Source organism: Papio anubis, chromosome 13 (assembly GCF_008728515.1).
Source record: "Papio anubis isolate 15944 chromosome 13, Panubis1.0, whole genome shotgun sequence".
Lineage (NCBI taxonomy): Eukaryota > Metazoa > Chordata > Mammalia > Primates > Cercopithecidae > Papio > Papio anubis.
The window spans coordinates 3,758,644-3,775,415 of record NC_044988.1 but is presented as its reverse complement, the minus strand read 5'-3'; the positions used below and the strand labels follow the sequence as shown (position 1 = coordinate 3,775,415).

Below are 16,772 nucleotides of genomic sequence, written 5' to 3'. Positions count from 1 at the left end.
GCCTCCCTCACTACAGGCACGTGCCACCATGGCTGGCTAATTTTTTTTTTTTTAGTAAAGACGAGGTTTTACCACGTTGCACCATGTTGCCCAGGCTGGTCTCAAACTCCTGAGCTAGGCAATCTGCCTGCCTCGGCCTCCCAAAGTGCTAGGATTGCAAGCATGAGCCACCGCGCCTGGCCATCTCTTCACTAATTGTACACTTCAAGAGATATTTATTGGGTACCTACTGTGTTTGCCAGGCCCTGTTCTAGAATGTAAGATACAGTAGTGAAAACATGCCAGACAAGTTCCTTGCCCTAATGGGGGTAGAACATCAATAAAACAAGCAAGATGGAGCCAGAGAGTGCCAAAATGTTATGTTACAAAAACGGAGTGGTGAAATCTGATTTAAGGTGGAGATTTACACTGGGTGGCCAGCAAAGTCCTCTCTAAATAGGGGAGGTTCAAGTGCCATCTGGGTGACAAGGAGCAGCCAGACGAAGATGGGACAAGCATGCCAGGTGACCTGAGCAGTGGCAGGAGTGGCGAATGGAGAGGTAGGCCCGGGCTGGACACAGGAGCATGCTCGGACTGGAACCCAAGGAACACCATGGGCTGCTTTGCACTGCAAGCAGGTTGTTCTGTTTGATCCCAAACTGCAAAATGCATGCTCTTCCTATCCGTTGCCAAATAATGATCATTAATGACAACCAGGCTCTGTTTATCATTCAGCAGTCCCAAATCACTTTCCTAGGTATGATCTAGCTGAAATATGAAGTCTCTATCCAAAGGTGTTCCTAGGAAACAGAGTTGCTGGACATTCACTCATGTTTGTTCTATTCCAAAGGCTGCATGTTCTCTCCACAAAATGCCCACATGCATGTCTGCCACATTGGGCCAGCTTCCAGCAAAAGTATACCCAAATTTCAGGGGCTTATATGAGATAGAAGTCATGTCTTCCTCACTTAAAGTCTAAGCTTGTGTAGAAAGTGCCCTGTGATGCTACCAGGGGACTCAGGTTAGCTCTTCACTGCTGCGTGCAACTGGTGGGGACAGCGGCTCTCCACCACACCCCAGTTACACCCAGGTAGCTAGAAATCAGAAAGCGGGAGAGAGAGGAAACCAAGAACCCCCTTCCATCCTGCTCACAGCTCACCAGCCAGAACTTAGTCACACCGGCACGCTCAGGGGGTCATTTAATTCTACCCTCACCAAAAAACTGGGTTTCTGTTTACTATAGAAAAAGGAGACATTGGATATTGGGGAACAACTATCAGTTACTGGCATGGCTTTTATTTTTATATTTTTTCCTAATTATGAAAGCAATACATACTGCCAGGAATCCATATATATATAGGCCACGAGTAATTCCAGAGTTAACTGCCGTTTAAGGCAAACGAATTTTTTGTAACCTTAGTTCTCACTTAATAATATATCCTGGCTGGGCACAGTGGCTCATGCCTGTAATGCCAGCACTTTGGGAGGCTGAGGTGGATGGATCATGAGGTCAGGAGTTCAAGACCAGCATAGCCAAGATGGTGAAACCCTGTCTCTACTAAAAATACAAAAATTAGCTGGGCATGGTGGCAGGAACCTGTAATCCCAGCTACTCAGGAGGCTGAGGCAGGGAATTGCTTGAACCCAGGAGGCAAATGTTGCAGTGAGCCAAGAGCGCGCCACTACACTCCAGCCTGGGCGACAGAGCGAGACTCTGTCTCAAAAAAAAACAAGAAGGCCGGGCACGGTGACTCATGCCTGTAATCCCAGCACTCTGGGAGGCCGAGACAGACGGATTACAAGGTCAGGAAATCGAGACCATCCTGGCTAACACGGTGAAACCCCATCTCTACTAAAAATACAAAAAAAAAAAAAATTAGCCGGGTGTGGTGGCGGGTGCCTGTAGTCCCAGCTGCTCAGGAGGCTAAGGCGGGAGAATGGCCTGAACCCAGGAGGCGGAGTTTGCAGTGAGCGGAGACCACACCACTGCACTCCAGTCTGGGAGATGGAGTGAGACTCCATCTCAAAAAGAAAAAAAAAAAGAAAAAAAAATAGTATATCCTGATAATCTTCCCATATCAATAAATATAGATCTACATTACAATCAGAACTTTTTTTATTTTTTTAAATTTTTTTCCCTTGAGACAGAGTCTCGTTCTGTCGCCCAGGCTGGAGTGCAGTGGCACAATCTCAGCTCACTGCAACCTCTGCCTCACAGGTTCAAGTAATTCTCCTGCCTCAGCCTTATTTGTCTGTATCTCTCGGATGCCTGTCGGGTGCTAGGCCCTGTGGTGGTGACTGGATGCACAAGAGAGAGCAAGACAAAGTTCCCGCTCAATGAATTTTGTTTCCCCTGTTGTTTACAAATGCTTTGATTTGACTTGTAGATATTTGTCAACCATCAGTATCTTGGTTCTGTTGAAGAACTAAGAACATTTTAAGCTGAAATTCTTTTTAATTGAGATGGAGTCTCACTCTGTCACCCAGGCTGGCCTGCCATGGCATGATCTTGGCTCACTGCAGCTTCTGCCTCCTGGGTTCAAGTGATCCTCTCACCTCAGCCTCCTGAGTAGCTGAATTATAGGCACATGCCACCACGCCCGGCTAATTTTTGTATTCTTAGTAGAGATGGGATTTCACCATGTTGGCTAGGCTGGTCTCAAACTCCTGACCTCAAGTGATCCCCCCTCCTCGGCCTCCCAAAGTGCTGGGATTACAGGCGTGAGCCACTATGCCTGGCCATGATCATACCTTCTCATGGCATGTTTGGACCATAATTTATGCACTCCCTATGGTGTACTGGTAGATGGTTGTGATTTGAGGCTACTATAAACAAGATGATGCCTGTGGAGGATCTTTGTATGTATGTCCTGTTATTTTCTAGGCATAAATTCCTAGCAGGGCTAAATGCTGGATTAAAGAACACTTTTAAAGATTCCGATTCTTGCTGCCAAATTGGCCCGTAGAATTGCAGAAATTTATACTAATGCCTCCAGTGTTTCCTTCTACAATGCCACTGATCAACTAAGAGATGAGAACGCTTTCATTGTATTTTAAAGATTTGTCTTTATTTGATTACTAGTGAGGATGAGCATCTTTTCACATGTATTTGCCATTTTCTTTTGTTAATTGTCAGTTCACATCCTTTTAAACAGACCATATTTTAATAGGAGTGTTCACTTTATCTTACTGATTTGAAAAAAAAATCCACTTTATTAAGGATAACATATTAGCAAACGCTTATGTAGTACTTATGTGTACCAAGCACTGTTCTTAGCTCTTAAGATGTTTATATTCATCTTTTCAACAGCCTGTAAGTATTGTTATCCCTCTTTTATAGATGAAGAAACTGAGGCACAGAAAAGATAAACAATTTGCCCAGTGTATAGTTGTACAGCTAGGAAGAGGCAGAACTAGGATTCACACTCAGCAGTCTGGTTCCAGATCCTTGCTTTTAACCACTGGACATTCAGATTAATGTTTTGTCTCTTAGAGATGTTTTTAGACTTTTACAATGTTGCCAATTTTTATTTGTCTTTTAACTTCAAAGTTTTTTAAAATTCAGTTTTCATGTATATTGGCAAATCCATTAACATTTTCCAAATGGATTCCACTTTAGGGTCATTTAGTTGGCCTTTAAGGGTAAAAAATGAAGCATAGATAGGAAGGTAAAGGGTAATGTATGTCATATGCACCTTTGCAAACTCACCAAGAAGTTTCCGATGAACATATGAAGAAAATGTCAGAAGGGCTCATAGTGCTATACGGCTTCTTGTTATAAATTTCTTCTAAAACACACTGGCCCACCAGCCTCTACTACCAACCTCTAATTGAAGCTCACAGCACCTCTTAACTCTGATATTCAACAACATCCTGATTTATTTGCTAATACTTTCTTCCCACTTCTGCCTACTTCATCATTATTAGATTTCATTTAATACCGCCCTACTGATGTGCTAGGTACTTGGCATAGACAGGAACGAAACAGTTTCTGCCCTTGAAGCGTTCCACATCCCCTGCAGCATAAACACACAGTTTCCCTGAACTGTACTCTATCCAGCTCTGGGGCCTGCTCTCTCCTTTCTCAATACATCTTCCAACCTCAAGAAGTCCTCCCTAAATCCCACCCATGGCTCAAGCTCAAGTTTTCCCCCCTCTAGTTTCTTGTCCACTTTAGCTCACAAAATAAAGTCCCCATCAAAAACAACAAAACGAAACAAACTCCTTTGGCACTTACTGCATGCACTAACATGAGTGCTAAAAGGGGAGCTGGTATCACCACCTGAGATCATAAATGTAAACGTACAGCATGTCAAGTACTATTTCCCATAGTTCTATTACAGATAAGGACCCAAATTTTTAAAGTGTTGCTCAAAGTCACAAAGAATTACTAAAAGCAGAGCAAGAGCCCAGGTCTTGGGGTTCTCAGTCATAAAATCTTAGAACTGGCAGAGACCTCAAACGGTACCTTAACTAGTGATTTCAGAGTCCTAGCATGTGAAAGTTGTAATGGGGATGGAGGAACTCTGCTTTGGATTAACTTTAAAACAAGAAAATCAAGGATTGCTTTGAAAAATGTTTTAAGACAAAAATCTTCAAAACATGGGATGGAAAAGATAACAAAGAAAGCTCAGGGAGGCTGAGGTGGGAGGATCTCTAGAGCCCGGGTGTCAGGGCTACAGTGGGCCGTGACCCGCGCCACTGCACCAGCCCTGGAGACAGAACAAGAGACCCTGTCTCGAAAACACAAGTAACAAAAGAACTCTCAGACCCCAAAACTTAAAGTAATAAAAGTAAAAGGTTGGGCGGACACAACTCCTCCATTTGACAGATGAGCAAACTGAGGCACAGAGAGCTGGCCTGGCCAAGGCCTCCTGAAGGGCACAGGGTCAGCTGACACAGAAGGGCCCGAGGCTGCACCCTGGACAGCGTTTGGACCTTCCGGGTCGCGCACGTGTAAATCGCCCCAGAAGCCTGAGGAAGCAAAGCAGCCGCCCCGCCCCGCGGGAAGTGCGTTCAGCGGCCACGTGACACAGCCAGCCCATCACGCGCAAAGGGCGGGGCCCGGAGGACACCACTCCCGCCACTCTCCCAGCCCTCCAATAGGAAAGAAGGAGATGGTATTGGTAGGCGGTCCAGACCCGCCTTCCCCGCGGTGGACGCCCCGCGCGAGGCGGGCCCAGCCGCCGCCCTCCAGTCGGGGGGACGGACGAGCTCAGCTAGGCCAAGGCGAAAGAGCGACGCGCACTTCAATCAGACGGCTTCACCAATGGGCTTGAGCGCTTTCCGTGGCGCCCGCCCCTGCATCGGCCTCCCGGCGCCCGCGCTGGTTTCCCTCAGGCCGCCGCGGCGGCGCACGCCCGCGCCTTCATCCGGGTCCTGGCGCGCTGCTCTCCCGGCGGCGGCGGGCCCGAGGGCCGGGACATTCCCGCGGCGGCGACGGCCCTCTCCGCGAGCGCGAGGTGGGTATGGCGGCCGCGGCGGCGAGCGCGGGTCCGTCGCCATTTTTTCTCTCTGAGACTCGCGGCAGCGGGTGGGCAGAATGGGAGAGCCGTGGGCCGGCCCGCGCCCGTCCGGCTAGCGCGGGCTGGGACTCGTGGGGCGGCCTGCCGCCTCCAGCGGGTGAGTGGTCCCGGGAGGCCGGCGGGTCGCGAGCGGAGGTTGCGGGCGCTCGGGGCACGGGGGAGGGGTGCCGCGTGGCCGCCGCGGGGCTGGCCCCAACCCCCTCCGCTTCCCGCCCAGCTCCTCACCGACAGGGCGGGGGAGGGGGGTCATTCTTCACATTCCTTACCCCGCCCTTCCCCCCGCTTCAATCAAACTTGGGGCGGGCGGAAGGCCCGCCCTCCGGCCGGCGCCTGTTGGCCGGCGCCGCCTCATACTGTGGCGTGACTGGATGTAGGCGCCGCCAGGTGCCTCTTACGTCACTTCCGCTATCATGTTTGTGGGCCGGGGAGACCTTGGCCTTGGGGGTTGGGATGAAGGAGGGAAGGTAGGAAGTGCGAGGGGCGGGGGGACGGGGCGGGAAGGCGCGGGCGGGGAGGGCGGGAGAGTCGTGGCTGGCTGTATGCCCCTGCTCCCCGCGGCCAAGTGCAGCCTCCCTTCCTGAAGCAGCTGCTGCGGCTGGAGGTCCGCTGCGGCAGCCGTCCTTGGCGAGGGGGAGGGGAACGCGGGAGCGGGAGGAAATCGTATCCCGGGGGACGGGGCTTGGAGATTTGTGACTCGGTGTCACCGGAAACAGCGCTGGCCTTTTGACTCGACACTACAAACTCTTGGAACGGAGTGCCTGGAGAAGGCTTGCTAATAAACTTCCCCGGCGGGCTCCAGTGTGAGGAATGTGGTAACCTGTATGTCCTTGGCCAGTAATGCCCTTCGGTCTTTCAACTTTTTACAGTAGATTCTGTGTCAGAGGTGATGGTATGTATTTTTCAACTTGCCGGTTTTAAAAAAATTGACTAATGAGAGGGTGGGCAGACAAGAAAAAAGGCAGAGAAGACAGGGAATGTTAAAATGTTGAGGTAAATCAGGAGACTGGTTGAGTTTTGCTTTTTAACCTCATTGATAAATACTGCTTTCTTGGCATCCAGTTCCTAAAGTTAAAACATCATGTGGCATTCCTTTGCATTTATTTCTGTTGGCCTGAAGTGTAAGAACATTGAATGTCAAATTACAAATTTATGTGTAGTTTAGGAAATAATAGTTTATATCCAGAATTCTTTTGGTGTTTGGCAGGGCCTGGTTTTATTTACTGTATATTCAGGAAGTACGTGTACTTAGGGAAGTGAAAACTTGGAAGTTACTTTGGGTTTTGTGAGAATGTTTGATTTATTATACATATTTGTTAAAAGTTTACTTTGAAACCTCAGCTTTGAGAATAGACAAATTTCATGACGTCTTGTGAATTCAGTGGTATTAAATAGCGTTTTAAAATGTATCACTTAGGTACAATTACAGTGTGAGGGAAAAAGTTAACTTTTTTGGATAGTTACATTGCAGTGACAATTAGAGAGTATTTTTATGTGTAGATAGGCTGTGGGTTCCCCCCACTTAAATTGAAGCTCTGTTGAACTTGAGACCCTTAAGAATCTTGCAAGTGTGAAAAGTGGAGTGAAACAAAACAACCATTTCTAAAACGAAAATGTGTAAGTAACTGCGTTCAGTTTTACAGAGTGAAGAAATAAGTATTAAAAAGTTAGTCTCAAATGTTTATACCTTAAGGTCATTTTATTCCTTTAACTAGACATTTCTTGGGTTAGAGAGCAGTACACTAGACATTGTGTATTTTTTATTTTAATAGCTAAGATAGTATAACAACTACTCATATGGGAATTACTGAGTGTTAAGAGCGCCAAACTAGTGTTTCAAACTGTAGGTCCTGAGTCATTGTGTCATGAAGTCACTTTAGTGGGTGGTGATCCGAGTTTTTGTAAAAGTAGAAAATACTCAATTGAATACAAAATAGCGTGGTGATGCAGCTCGACACGTGTATTCCTGCAAAATAATCCTGTGAAGCTGAGCGTCAAAAGTTGAAAAACTTATTCTGTAGGGTGTTTTTCTCGTTTATAGCATTGTATAAAGTATTATAGTTAATTTTTTAAGGAGTATTAAATGGGCTGTTTATATTTGGTGGAACATGAGCCGCTCACTTTAGTTTTCACAAGTTGGGAAATAAATTTGCCATCCATGACCAGTATGCGTTTTAATCATAGTATTTTTTAATAGCCTGCGAAGCTTTTCTTTAGACCATAAGAGATCTTTTCCATCCCAGAATATTAATTGCCAATTATCTGTCCATGTCTAGATGAGACTAGAAGAATCCGAATCCCCAGTAGTGAGTTGTCAGCATTGCCTAATGTGACCTCAGGACTGATCGGTATATGCTTTTTGCCTGTGTGGGTGTTCTGAGCATTGTATAATCACTTAAGAATGGACTTCATTAAATAAACAGACAAAATATGAGAGCCATTACTCTATTTTTGGTACTAAGTCTTTGAAATCCAGACTGTGTTTTACACTTGTGGCACATACACTTGGGGCTAATCACATTTCAGGTGCTCAACAGCTACCAAATGAACAGTGCAGTTTTAGTGCACTGTGTTTTAAAAAAATTAGATTTTTTAAAATTAGATTTCTCTTGCTGAATAGTTGTAGTTTCAGATAAACAGTCAAAAATGTTGTCTCTCCACAGTTTCATCTCAATTGTGAAGAAATTGCATTAGGTGATTTTTTTTTTTTTTTCGTTTTTCTTTTTTTAATGATAGAAACAAAGTCTCACTAGGTTGCCCAGGCTGGTCTCCAACTCCTGAGCTCAAGTGATCCTCCTTCCTCAGCCTCCCAAAGTGCTGAGATTACAGGTGTGAGCCACTGGGTTCCTGGCTGAATCAGGTGATTTCTTAGGCCCTTTCTAGATACAAGATTGAAGTATTTTGAGGCAGCCGACAGCCATACTTTTAAGTTTCTTTTGCTTCTCTAAGAATAAGACATTTTGGGTGATTTGTTCTACAATAACATAATCTATACAAGTTGGGAGTATTTTGCTTTTCTGTTAAGCACAGTTGGCCTTTCTGTCCAAGGATTTTGCATCCTTGAATTCAACCTCGGATGGAAAATATTTGGAGGAAAAAAGTATATACAACAAAAATAATACAAACAAAAACAATATAGTATAGTGACTATTTACATAATTTTACATCGTATTAGGTATTTTAAGTTATATAGGAGGATGTGTGCAGGTTACATGCAAATATGACACATTTTATAAGGGACTTGTTTCCTCCGGGAGAAGGAAGTATCCTGGAAGCAATCCCCTGAGGATACTTTTCTGCTTTGTGTGAATTTTTCATTAACAGGAAGTTACAATACTTTTTTGGTCACCTGAGAAACCCACCCCACATTTTTATTGGCCACTTACATAATTCTCGAATGCTTAGAAGAGAACTTTTTTCTTAATGAATTCACTCTTGCGCAGTATAGACCATGAATTGCCTACTAAGGATACAGTTAATTGTAGTAAACTGTGGAATCTAGATTAAATAATTAGACCCTACTTTTTTTCTTGGCTGGGGGGATGTGTACACTACATAGTGGTTTTTTCAACCCAGGAACATAACAGTGTAATGGAGGATAGGAAGGCAGAAGATTTTTAAAGGGTTGAGAAATAATGGTTTATGTATAATGGTCAGCAAAACAAGCCAGCCAAGTTGGATATTCTTTAAGACTATCTTAAGTGTCTGCTATGTGTCTAAAAGTGAAAGGAAATAAGGAATAGTCCTAGTACTTAGCCATTCAAACCTGACCTAGTACTTAGCCATTTCAGACTTAATCTCAGGGTTAGTGTGATGTTTGATAGAATAAGAAATAAAAATCTTAAATTAGAATTAGGTTAAATTTCTTTAGGGAAACGTAGTTATAAGTGTGAAGAATTCATTATCTCATGTGTTGCACATGCTCTATCGATGGAAGCAAAATACTATCGGAGAGTTTGCTTATTAATGTAATACTCAGCCTGCATCATTGTCAGATAATTGTTGATAACCAACTATTTGATATTGAAAGAAATCTATTATAGTAGCCAGTGTTGTAATTTTGATTTGTATTTGATTATAGAATATGAAACAAAGATGAGACTGGAGGAAATAGTTTATTTTACTTGTGAACTTTTTGAGCTACTTTTGTTATAGGAGTATCTAAATTAATGTAAAAGTGTAAAGTGTAGGGAAATGTCTTAGCTCAGAAAATTTAAACTCTTACTAGATATTAAGTGCTTAAAAGGTAGAGTGTGCTTGCATTTGGACTAAAGTTTAGTGTATTTTAAGAAATTAGAAGCTATTTTAAAAAATATTTTAAAGTTAGGAATGTGTTCCTCAGTGTTTTCACCATAAGAAAATAAGTCTGTGGGGATAGTACATATGTTAATTAACTTGATTTAGCCATAATATAAACCTATTTTATGTACACCATAAAAATACCATTTTTATGTTAATTTAAAACAAACTCATTACAAAAATGAAATTAAGAATGTGAATGTTAATAACTTAGTTATGAAAACTTACTTGATGTAAATGTAGATATAGACAAATCTATAACTAATAGATTTGCCTGCTTGTAGTATGCTTTAAATTGATAGTATTTTTAACCATCACAAGTATATCTGGAAAGGTAAAATTACTGTTAGGATAGTTTGTCAAATTAATTTATTAAGTACAGTTGCCATTTATTGAGTTAACTTCTCAGTGGTTAAATTTCTTGGCGTGTATCGCAGTCCTGACAGCAACCCCATGAGGTGTGGATGTTATAGTTCCCCCAAGTGGCGATGAGAGAACACAGCCACTTTTTTTTTTTTTTGAGACGGCATCTTGCTCTGTTGCCCAGGCTGGAGTGCAGTGGTGTGATCTCGGCTGCCTGCAACCTCCACCTCCCGGGTTCAAGCAGTTCTTCTGCCTCAGCCTCCCGAGTAGCTGGGACTACAGGCGCATGCCACCACACCCAGTGAATTTTTGTATTTTTAGTAGAGGGGATTTCACCATATTGGCCAGACTGGTTTCGAACTCCTGACCTCATGATTTGCCCGCCTTGGCCTCCCAAAGTGCTGGGGTTACAGCCATGAGCCACTACACATGGCCAGTTGCCATAACTTTTAATGGGAGGGTAGTTCCACCTGTAGATTGAGGTAGTATGTGAATAACGATAGAAAGTGGATATAAAAGTATTTTTGTTACTTTTTAAGACATAAGTATCAGAAGGCTCAAATTTTGATAATTTAGCTAGTAGTATCATGCCTAAGAAGTAAACAAAGGCCCAGAAATTAGATGATATGTCTAAGGACATAGTAAATGGAGAGCCAGCATTAACTGTAGACAGAAAAATTTCAAGTACTAAATGTATACTGGCTATCAACCCACTCTTTCCCAGGAGGCAAGCATTATATAGCTGTGATTAGTTAAGATTTTTAATTAACTTCCAAATGAGTATTTCCATGGGTTCTTGTAATCCATAAATTCATGGATTATGTTCAGTATTTATGAGAGCTCACCCTGACTGAACATTGCTTTTCCTCACCTTTTTGGTTTTAGTTTCCACCATTTGCTCTAATCAGTGTTTTCTGAACTGCAGGCTGGGAACCATTAGATTATAAAATCAGTTTATGTATATAATAAAATAACACATTAGAGTGAGAGTATTGATTTGTGAGCAATATTATTTATTGGATTATTTATATACATAGGCTTTTCAAAAAATTGAGGGTCACGTAATAGCACTTGGTATGTAAATTACGAGAGTGCTTTGTAGCAATAATGTATTTATATAGCTGGATTGAGAAAGAACAATACGAAGTAAGCATGTGACACCAAGGTTGGAAAAAAAATAAATTTGAGAAAATTGGTAAGCGGTTGAGGATTGTAGTAGAGGTACCAGATGCTTTTTCTTTCAGCCGTTTTTGTTTTTTGTTTTTTGTGTTTTTTTGTTGTTGTTTTTGTTTTTGTTTTGGCTGTTACTGTTTTAAAAGTAAGGACTAGGCTGGGTGCAGTAGCTTACGCCTGTAATCCCAGCACTTCAGGAGGCCAAGGCGGGCAGGCAGATCACCTGAGGTCAGGAGTTCGAGAACAGCCTGGCCAACATGGTGAAACCCCATCTTTACTAAAAATACAAAAATTAGCTGGGCGTGATGGTGCATGCCTATAATCCGAGCTACTCAGGAGGCTGAGGCAGGAAAACCGCTTGAACCCAGGAGGCGGAGGTTTCAGGAGCCGAGATCACACAATTGCACTCCAGCCTGGGCGACAGAGTGAGACCTCGTCTCAAAAAAATAAAAAAGTGAAAACTAAAAGTAAGGACAGTGCTGATTCATGGGAAATATTTTGGCTTATAAAGAGCCTGACTTTAGGGACAAGTGTGTCTGCAAGTTCGTACTTTGCATAACCTGGCCTTGTAGAATTGAAATGAATTGAAATAGTCTAAAATGTAGTATAGTTTGGTGATGCAGTGCTGTCTCCTCTAATTTGGGGCAAGTTGTTAAGTTTCTTAGCACCAGTTTTCATCTAGAGATGATGAAGTAGTGGGGCCTTACATATTTTGGATATATGGTATTAATCCCTTTTTCTTACAGACACATTGATACTGCAGCTAGGAAAGCTGAGGGACTTTGGCTAAATTTCTTTTGCAAGATTTCAGTGACAATGAATTAGTAGTAGGGCCAGGATTTGAACCCTGGTTTTTATTGACTCTAAATGAGTAATGCTGTGAACATTCGAGTACATGGTTTTTCAATTCTCTTGCTCTTTTTTTTTTTTTTTTTTGCAGGGAGGGCCAGGGTCTCACTCTCTTGCTCTGACTGGAGTTCAGTGGTGTGATCATAGCCCCCTGCAACTTTAACTCCCAGGCGCGATCTATCCTCCTGCTTCAGCCTCCTGAGTAACTCAGCTGGGACCATAAGCCTGCACCATCACACCCAGCTATGTTCAGTTCTCTAAGATATATACCTAGAAATGGAATTGCTGGGTCATACGGTGAACTGTTTTTTACTCATCACCAACCAGTTCCAACATCAACAATCAATTCTTCAACTCGACACCAAGAGTGTCCTGCAATTCAATTTAATTCTGAAACTACCTGGGGTTAGTACAAACCTCACAGGTTGAGGGCTCTAACATGCAAGACTGCACTCGCTGCAGATGCCAGTTTCAAGTCCCAGGTTTCCGCCTGAATTTTTAACCAACCAGCTATAAATTAGGGGGTTTCACAACTTCTTCCTCTGGGTCTACAATTTGCTGGGATGGCTCACAGAACACAGGAAGACACTTACTGTCACTGGTTTATTATAGCCAGATGAAGAGGTCCTTAAGCTGAAGTCCGAAAGGATTCCTAGCAGAGGAGCTTCTGTATCTATGGAGTTAGGGTTACACCACCCTCCTGGCAAGAAGATGTGTTTTTCAACTCAGAGCTCTCCAAACCCTGACACTTAAGGGGTTTTTGTGGAGGTTTCATACTTAGGCATGATTGATTACATTATTGGCCTTTGATGATTGGCCTACTCTCCATCCTCTCTGCCTTACCTGGAGGTTGAGGGGGTGAGTCTGAAAGTTCCACCCCACTAATCACGCCTTGGTCTTTCTGGTGACCATCCCCCTCTTGGGGGGATGATAGGAGGCACCAATCAACTCAGTAACATTAAACAGACATTCATCACGTGGGAAATTCTGAGGGTTTTAGGAGCCGTATGCCAGCCAGGATCTTCAGATGGAGACAAACACCAAATACGTATTTCTGATCCTCTTACAACAACTGTTTGACTTGTCTACGCTTTTCTCCAAAGCAGCTGCACCATTTCACATTCCTACCAACAATCTAAGGGTTCCAGTTTTCTCTGCAGCCTTGTCAGCACTTTCATTAATTTTATTAGCCATCCTAATGAATAATGTAGTATCTTTTCATGTGCCTGTTGGCCATTTGTGCTTATGAGTTATATCTTTGGTGAAATATTTATTAAAATAATTTCGCTTACCATTAAATTAGATTGTTTTAAGCTACTTTTTTATGTGGTATGTTTTGCACACCAGTATACAAAGAAGAATGCAAATCCATTCTTTTGCATGTGGATATACAGCTGTCTCTACGTTATTTGTTGAAAAAATGATTTCCGGCCGGGCGCGGTGGCTCACATCTGTAATCCCAGCACTTTGGGAGGCCGAGGTGGGCTGGTCACAAGGTCAGGAAATCGAGACCATCCTGGCTAACACAGCGAAACCCCATCTCTACTAAAAATACAAAAAAAATTAGCTGGGCGTGGTGGTGGGCACCTGTAGTTCCAGCTACTCGGGAGGCTGAGGCAGGAGAATGGCGTGAATCCGGGAGGCGGAACTTGCAGTGAGCCGAGATCGTGCCACTGCACTCCAGCCTGGGCAACAGAGCAAGACTCTTTCTCAAAAAAAAACCAACAAAAAAACGATTCCCAGTTGAATTGTCTTGGCATGGTTGAAAATCAGTCGACCCATGTATGGATTTATTTCTAGACTTTAAATTCTATTATATTGAGCCGTATGTTTTTTATTACATTTTGCAATTTTAAAAATTAGTGCTTTTGATTACTAAATCACTACAAAATAAATGTAGTCCCTAACTTAAAAAATGATCTTTGTAGTAGCTACCTCCTAAATATGAAGTCTGTAAATTAAAGAGTAATAATACGGTTTAGATTACTTGGGGTTATTAAAGATTTTGGACTCTACCTTCAGTGCACGTATTACCTTTCTGTCTAAAGAATCCTGACCCTGAATCAGATCCAGGTGATTATCTTTGATTTAGTTCTAATAAGACCACTTCGTGTTTGCTGGCATGGGATAAATGAGTAGGTTCGTTTAAAAATTAGTTTCTCTCTGTGTGTATTTTTTATATCATCTGATTGTACATTGGTGCATTTGGATTATGCATGATGTACAGCACTTTTGGGTTTTGAAGTCATTGGATTTTTAATTAGAGGCTGTTTTTTTCTGTAATGATTTTTTGTTGTTTCTTGAAGGATAAGTTATTTCATAAATTTTCATTTATAGGAACTATAAGAACAACAGTTCAGTAAAAGGTGGTGGTAAGAAGGTGATTTCTGAATCTTGTAAATACATGGTTTTAGGAGTGGATTCAGATAACCAAGCATTTAAAATACTATTAATGAAATACAGGAAATGAAGAGAAAGCACAGCATAGATTATGCATGTAGCCAAAATGTTGAGTTAAACTTCATTTTCAACATAAGTGAATGGTCTAATACTTTTTTTTTCTTGTCACTCACACAGGAAACCAAGATTACCGAGGAGGAAAAAAAAAAGCCTTCCTGTGGTGGTCAGCTGTGATTCCTTTTCATCATTCACCCTGGATGTTCTCTTCACTGTGGGATGAGGTAGTAGGTTGTATAGTTTTAGGGTCACACCCACCACTGGGAGATAACTATACAATCTACTGTCTTTCCTAACGTGATAGAAAAGTCTGCATCCAGGCGGTCTCATAGAAAGTCAGTTAACTAATTGTACAATATTTAAGATTAACTTGTCTTAAAAAGATGTAGTGCAGCATTTGTTTATGGCCTGTAAGTTTATTACTTTAGAGGTAAAGTCTGTAGCAAGTACACTGGATGGGGGTGGGGATACCTTTTGCTTCTTGTCTTATTTCTCTGTGTCAGAATAAATGTATTTTTTTATTTTGATTGATGCTGATAATTTTATGTTGACATTTTCTTTTGAAAGAGATTGTAATTTCCATTCCAGAAGAAAAGATTGCTCTATCAGAGTGAGGTAGTAGATTGTATAGTTGTGGGGTAGTGATTTTACCCTGTTCAGGAGATAACTATACAATCTATTGCCTTCCCTGAGGAGTAGACTTGCTGCATTATTTTGTTTTTATTTAGATGATATTAAAACTCAGAAGAATTAATTTTGACTTTCTGTATTTACAGTTTATCAGTTAATTTTCTCTGTTCAAGTATAGTACAGTAACACAGAGATTAACATTTAAATTTTTCACATATGGTATATTTCAGAAATTTGAAGTTAAGCAAAAATCTTAATGAGTAGAGAAAGTAAGTAAGTAGCCTTCAGGAAATCTTAATTAGAGGACCAGGCCCTTTTGGAATTGTGAATAGGTTTATAGCCTTACATCCTGGTACACATGTCCAAGGTGAGGTCCTGGGTGGTAAAGGTAAATACATATTGGAAGGGCACTGTGTGAGCCAAATGAGTCGGATTAATCATGATTATTTCCAGTTTGGGTTTTGGGTGGTCTTGGAGAATGTTGTAAGCACTGCTTCATTGATATGTTGATTGAGCCAGACTTTACTCAGCAGCTGGAAAAGGAGAGATGGGAGATGGGCTCTGGGTTCTACCTTTGCTCACTGGTAAGTGCTAAGATCTCAGCTTTGTCCTCAAACCCTGAAGTAGTCCTTCATTCACACAGTAGAATCACTTGAAAATGTCAGATGGGGAAGTCGATAGGTTGCTGCTTTAAAGAAAAGAGAAAAAATGCTGGAAAAGTTTTCTTGAATTTTAACACCCGTGAAGGCCCATGTTTTAGCTTTCCTCCGATGGGCAACCCATACTCTTAACTTGGGTCTTGTAATCAACAAGCAAGGCTAAAAGCTCTCTAAGTGCATGTTGTTTAAACTATTTTGTGTTGGAAAAGAGGCAGTGTGGAGGTGAGGGAGAAGTTCCTCCCTCTCCAGTCATTTCCAATAAATGGAAATTTAAGGAGAAATTTTTATCTTTAATATCTAAGATAATCACTGTGCAGTGCTATTGGTACTTTTCATGGGAGTAGTAGCAACATCAGACTTCCTTGGATGGGCCCAACCCAGGTGACTTACTCTGGACCAAATTTATGCCTTTTGTTTTATCCACTGTGAACAGCTGCATAGATAATTGGTCTTTGTTCTAAACTGCACATAAAAACATGGGAGAAAATGACATTTGTTGCCTTTTGATGTGCCAAAGAAGAGTGAGAATGTTCTAAGAATTCTCTTTGGCTTAATCTTTGTGAATTGAAAATACGTATAACTCTTTTGGTGAAAGTGTAGCAAGTACAGTCATGAAATTTTGTGGTTTTTCTGACACATGTTCTTCCAGCATAATGTTGCCACCTTCAGTTGGAAACGTATCTGTAATAATTAAACTAAGCCCTGCAGAAAAATTAATTTATATATTAATTACGTATGGACATTATTAGCTAAGCAGAGTAAGTAAATTGAAATAAAACTTTAAAAGTGCCTTTATGGATAGAGTGACTAAAAGCTTGTTTTTAATGATGATGAAATTCAT

At 41.9% G+C, this 16,772-nt stretch overlaps 1 protein-coding gene across 1 annotated transcript in view; it reads left to right on the top strand.

Annotated features, from left to right (window-relative positions):
- LOC110741473 (translation initiation factor IF-2-like) overlaps positions 1-16,772 on the top strand; it is a 21,083-nt gene extending 4,311 nt beyond the window's left edge. Inside the window, exons 2-3 of the mRNA XM_021927733.2 lie at positions 4,963-5,441; positions 14,763-16,772. Coding sequence (XP_021783425.2) covers positions 4,963-5,441; positions 14,763-14,938 — 655 coding nt within the window. The 3' untranslated portion in view covers positions 14,939-16,772. The remainder of the gene's footprint in view (positions 1-4,962; positions 5,442-14,762) is intronic.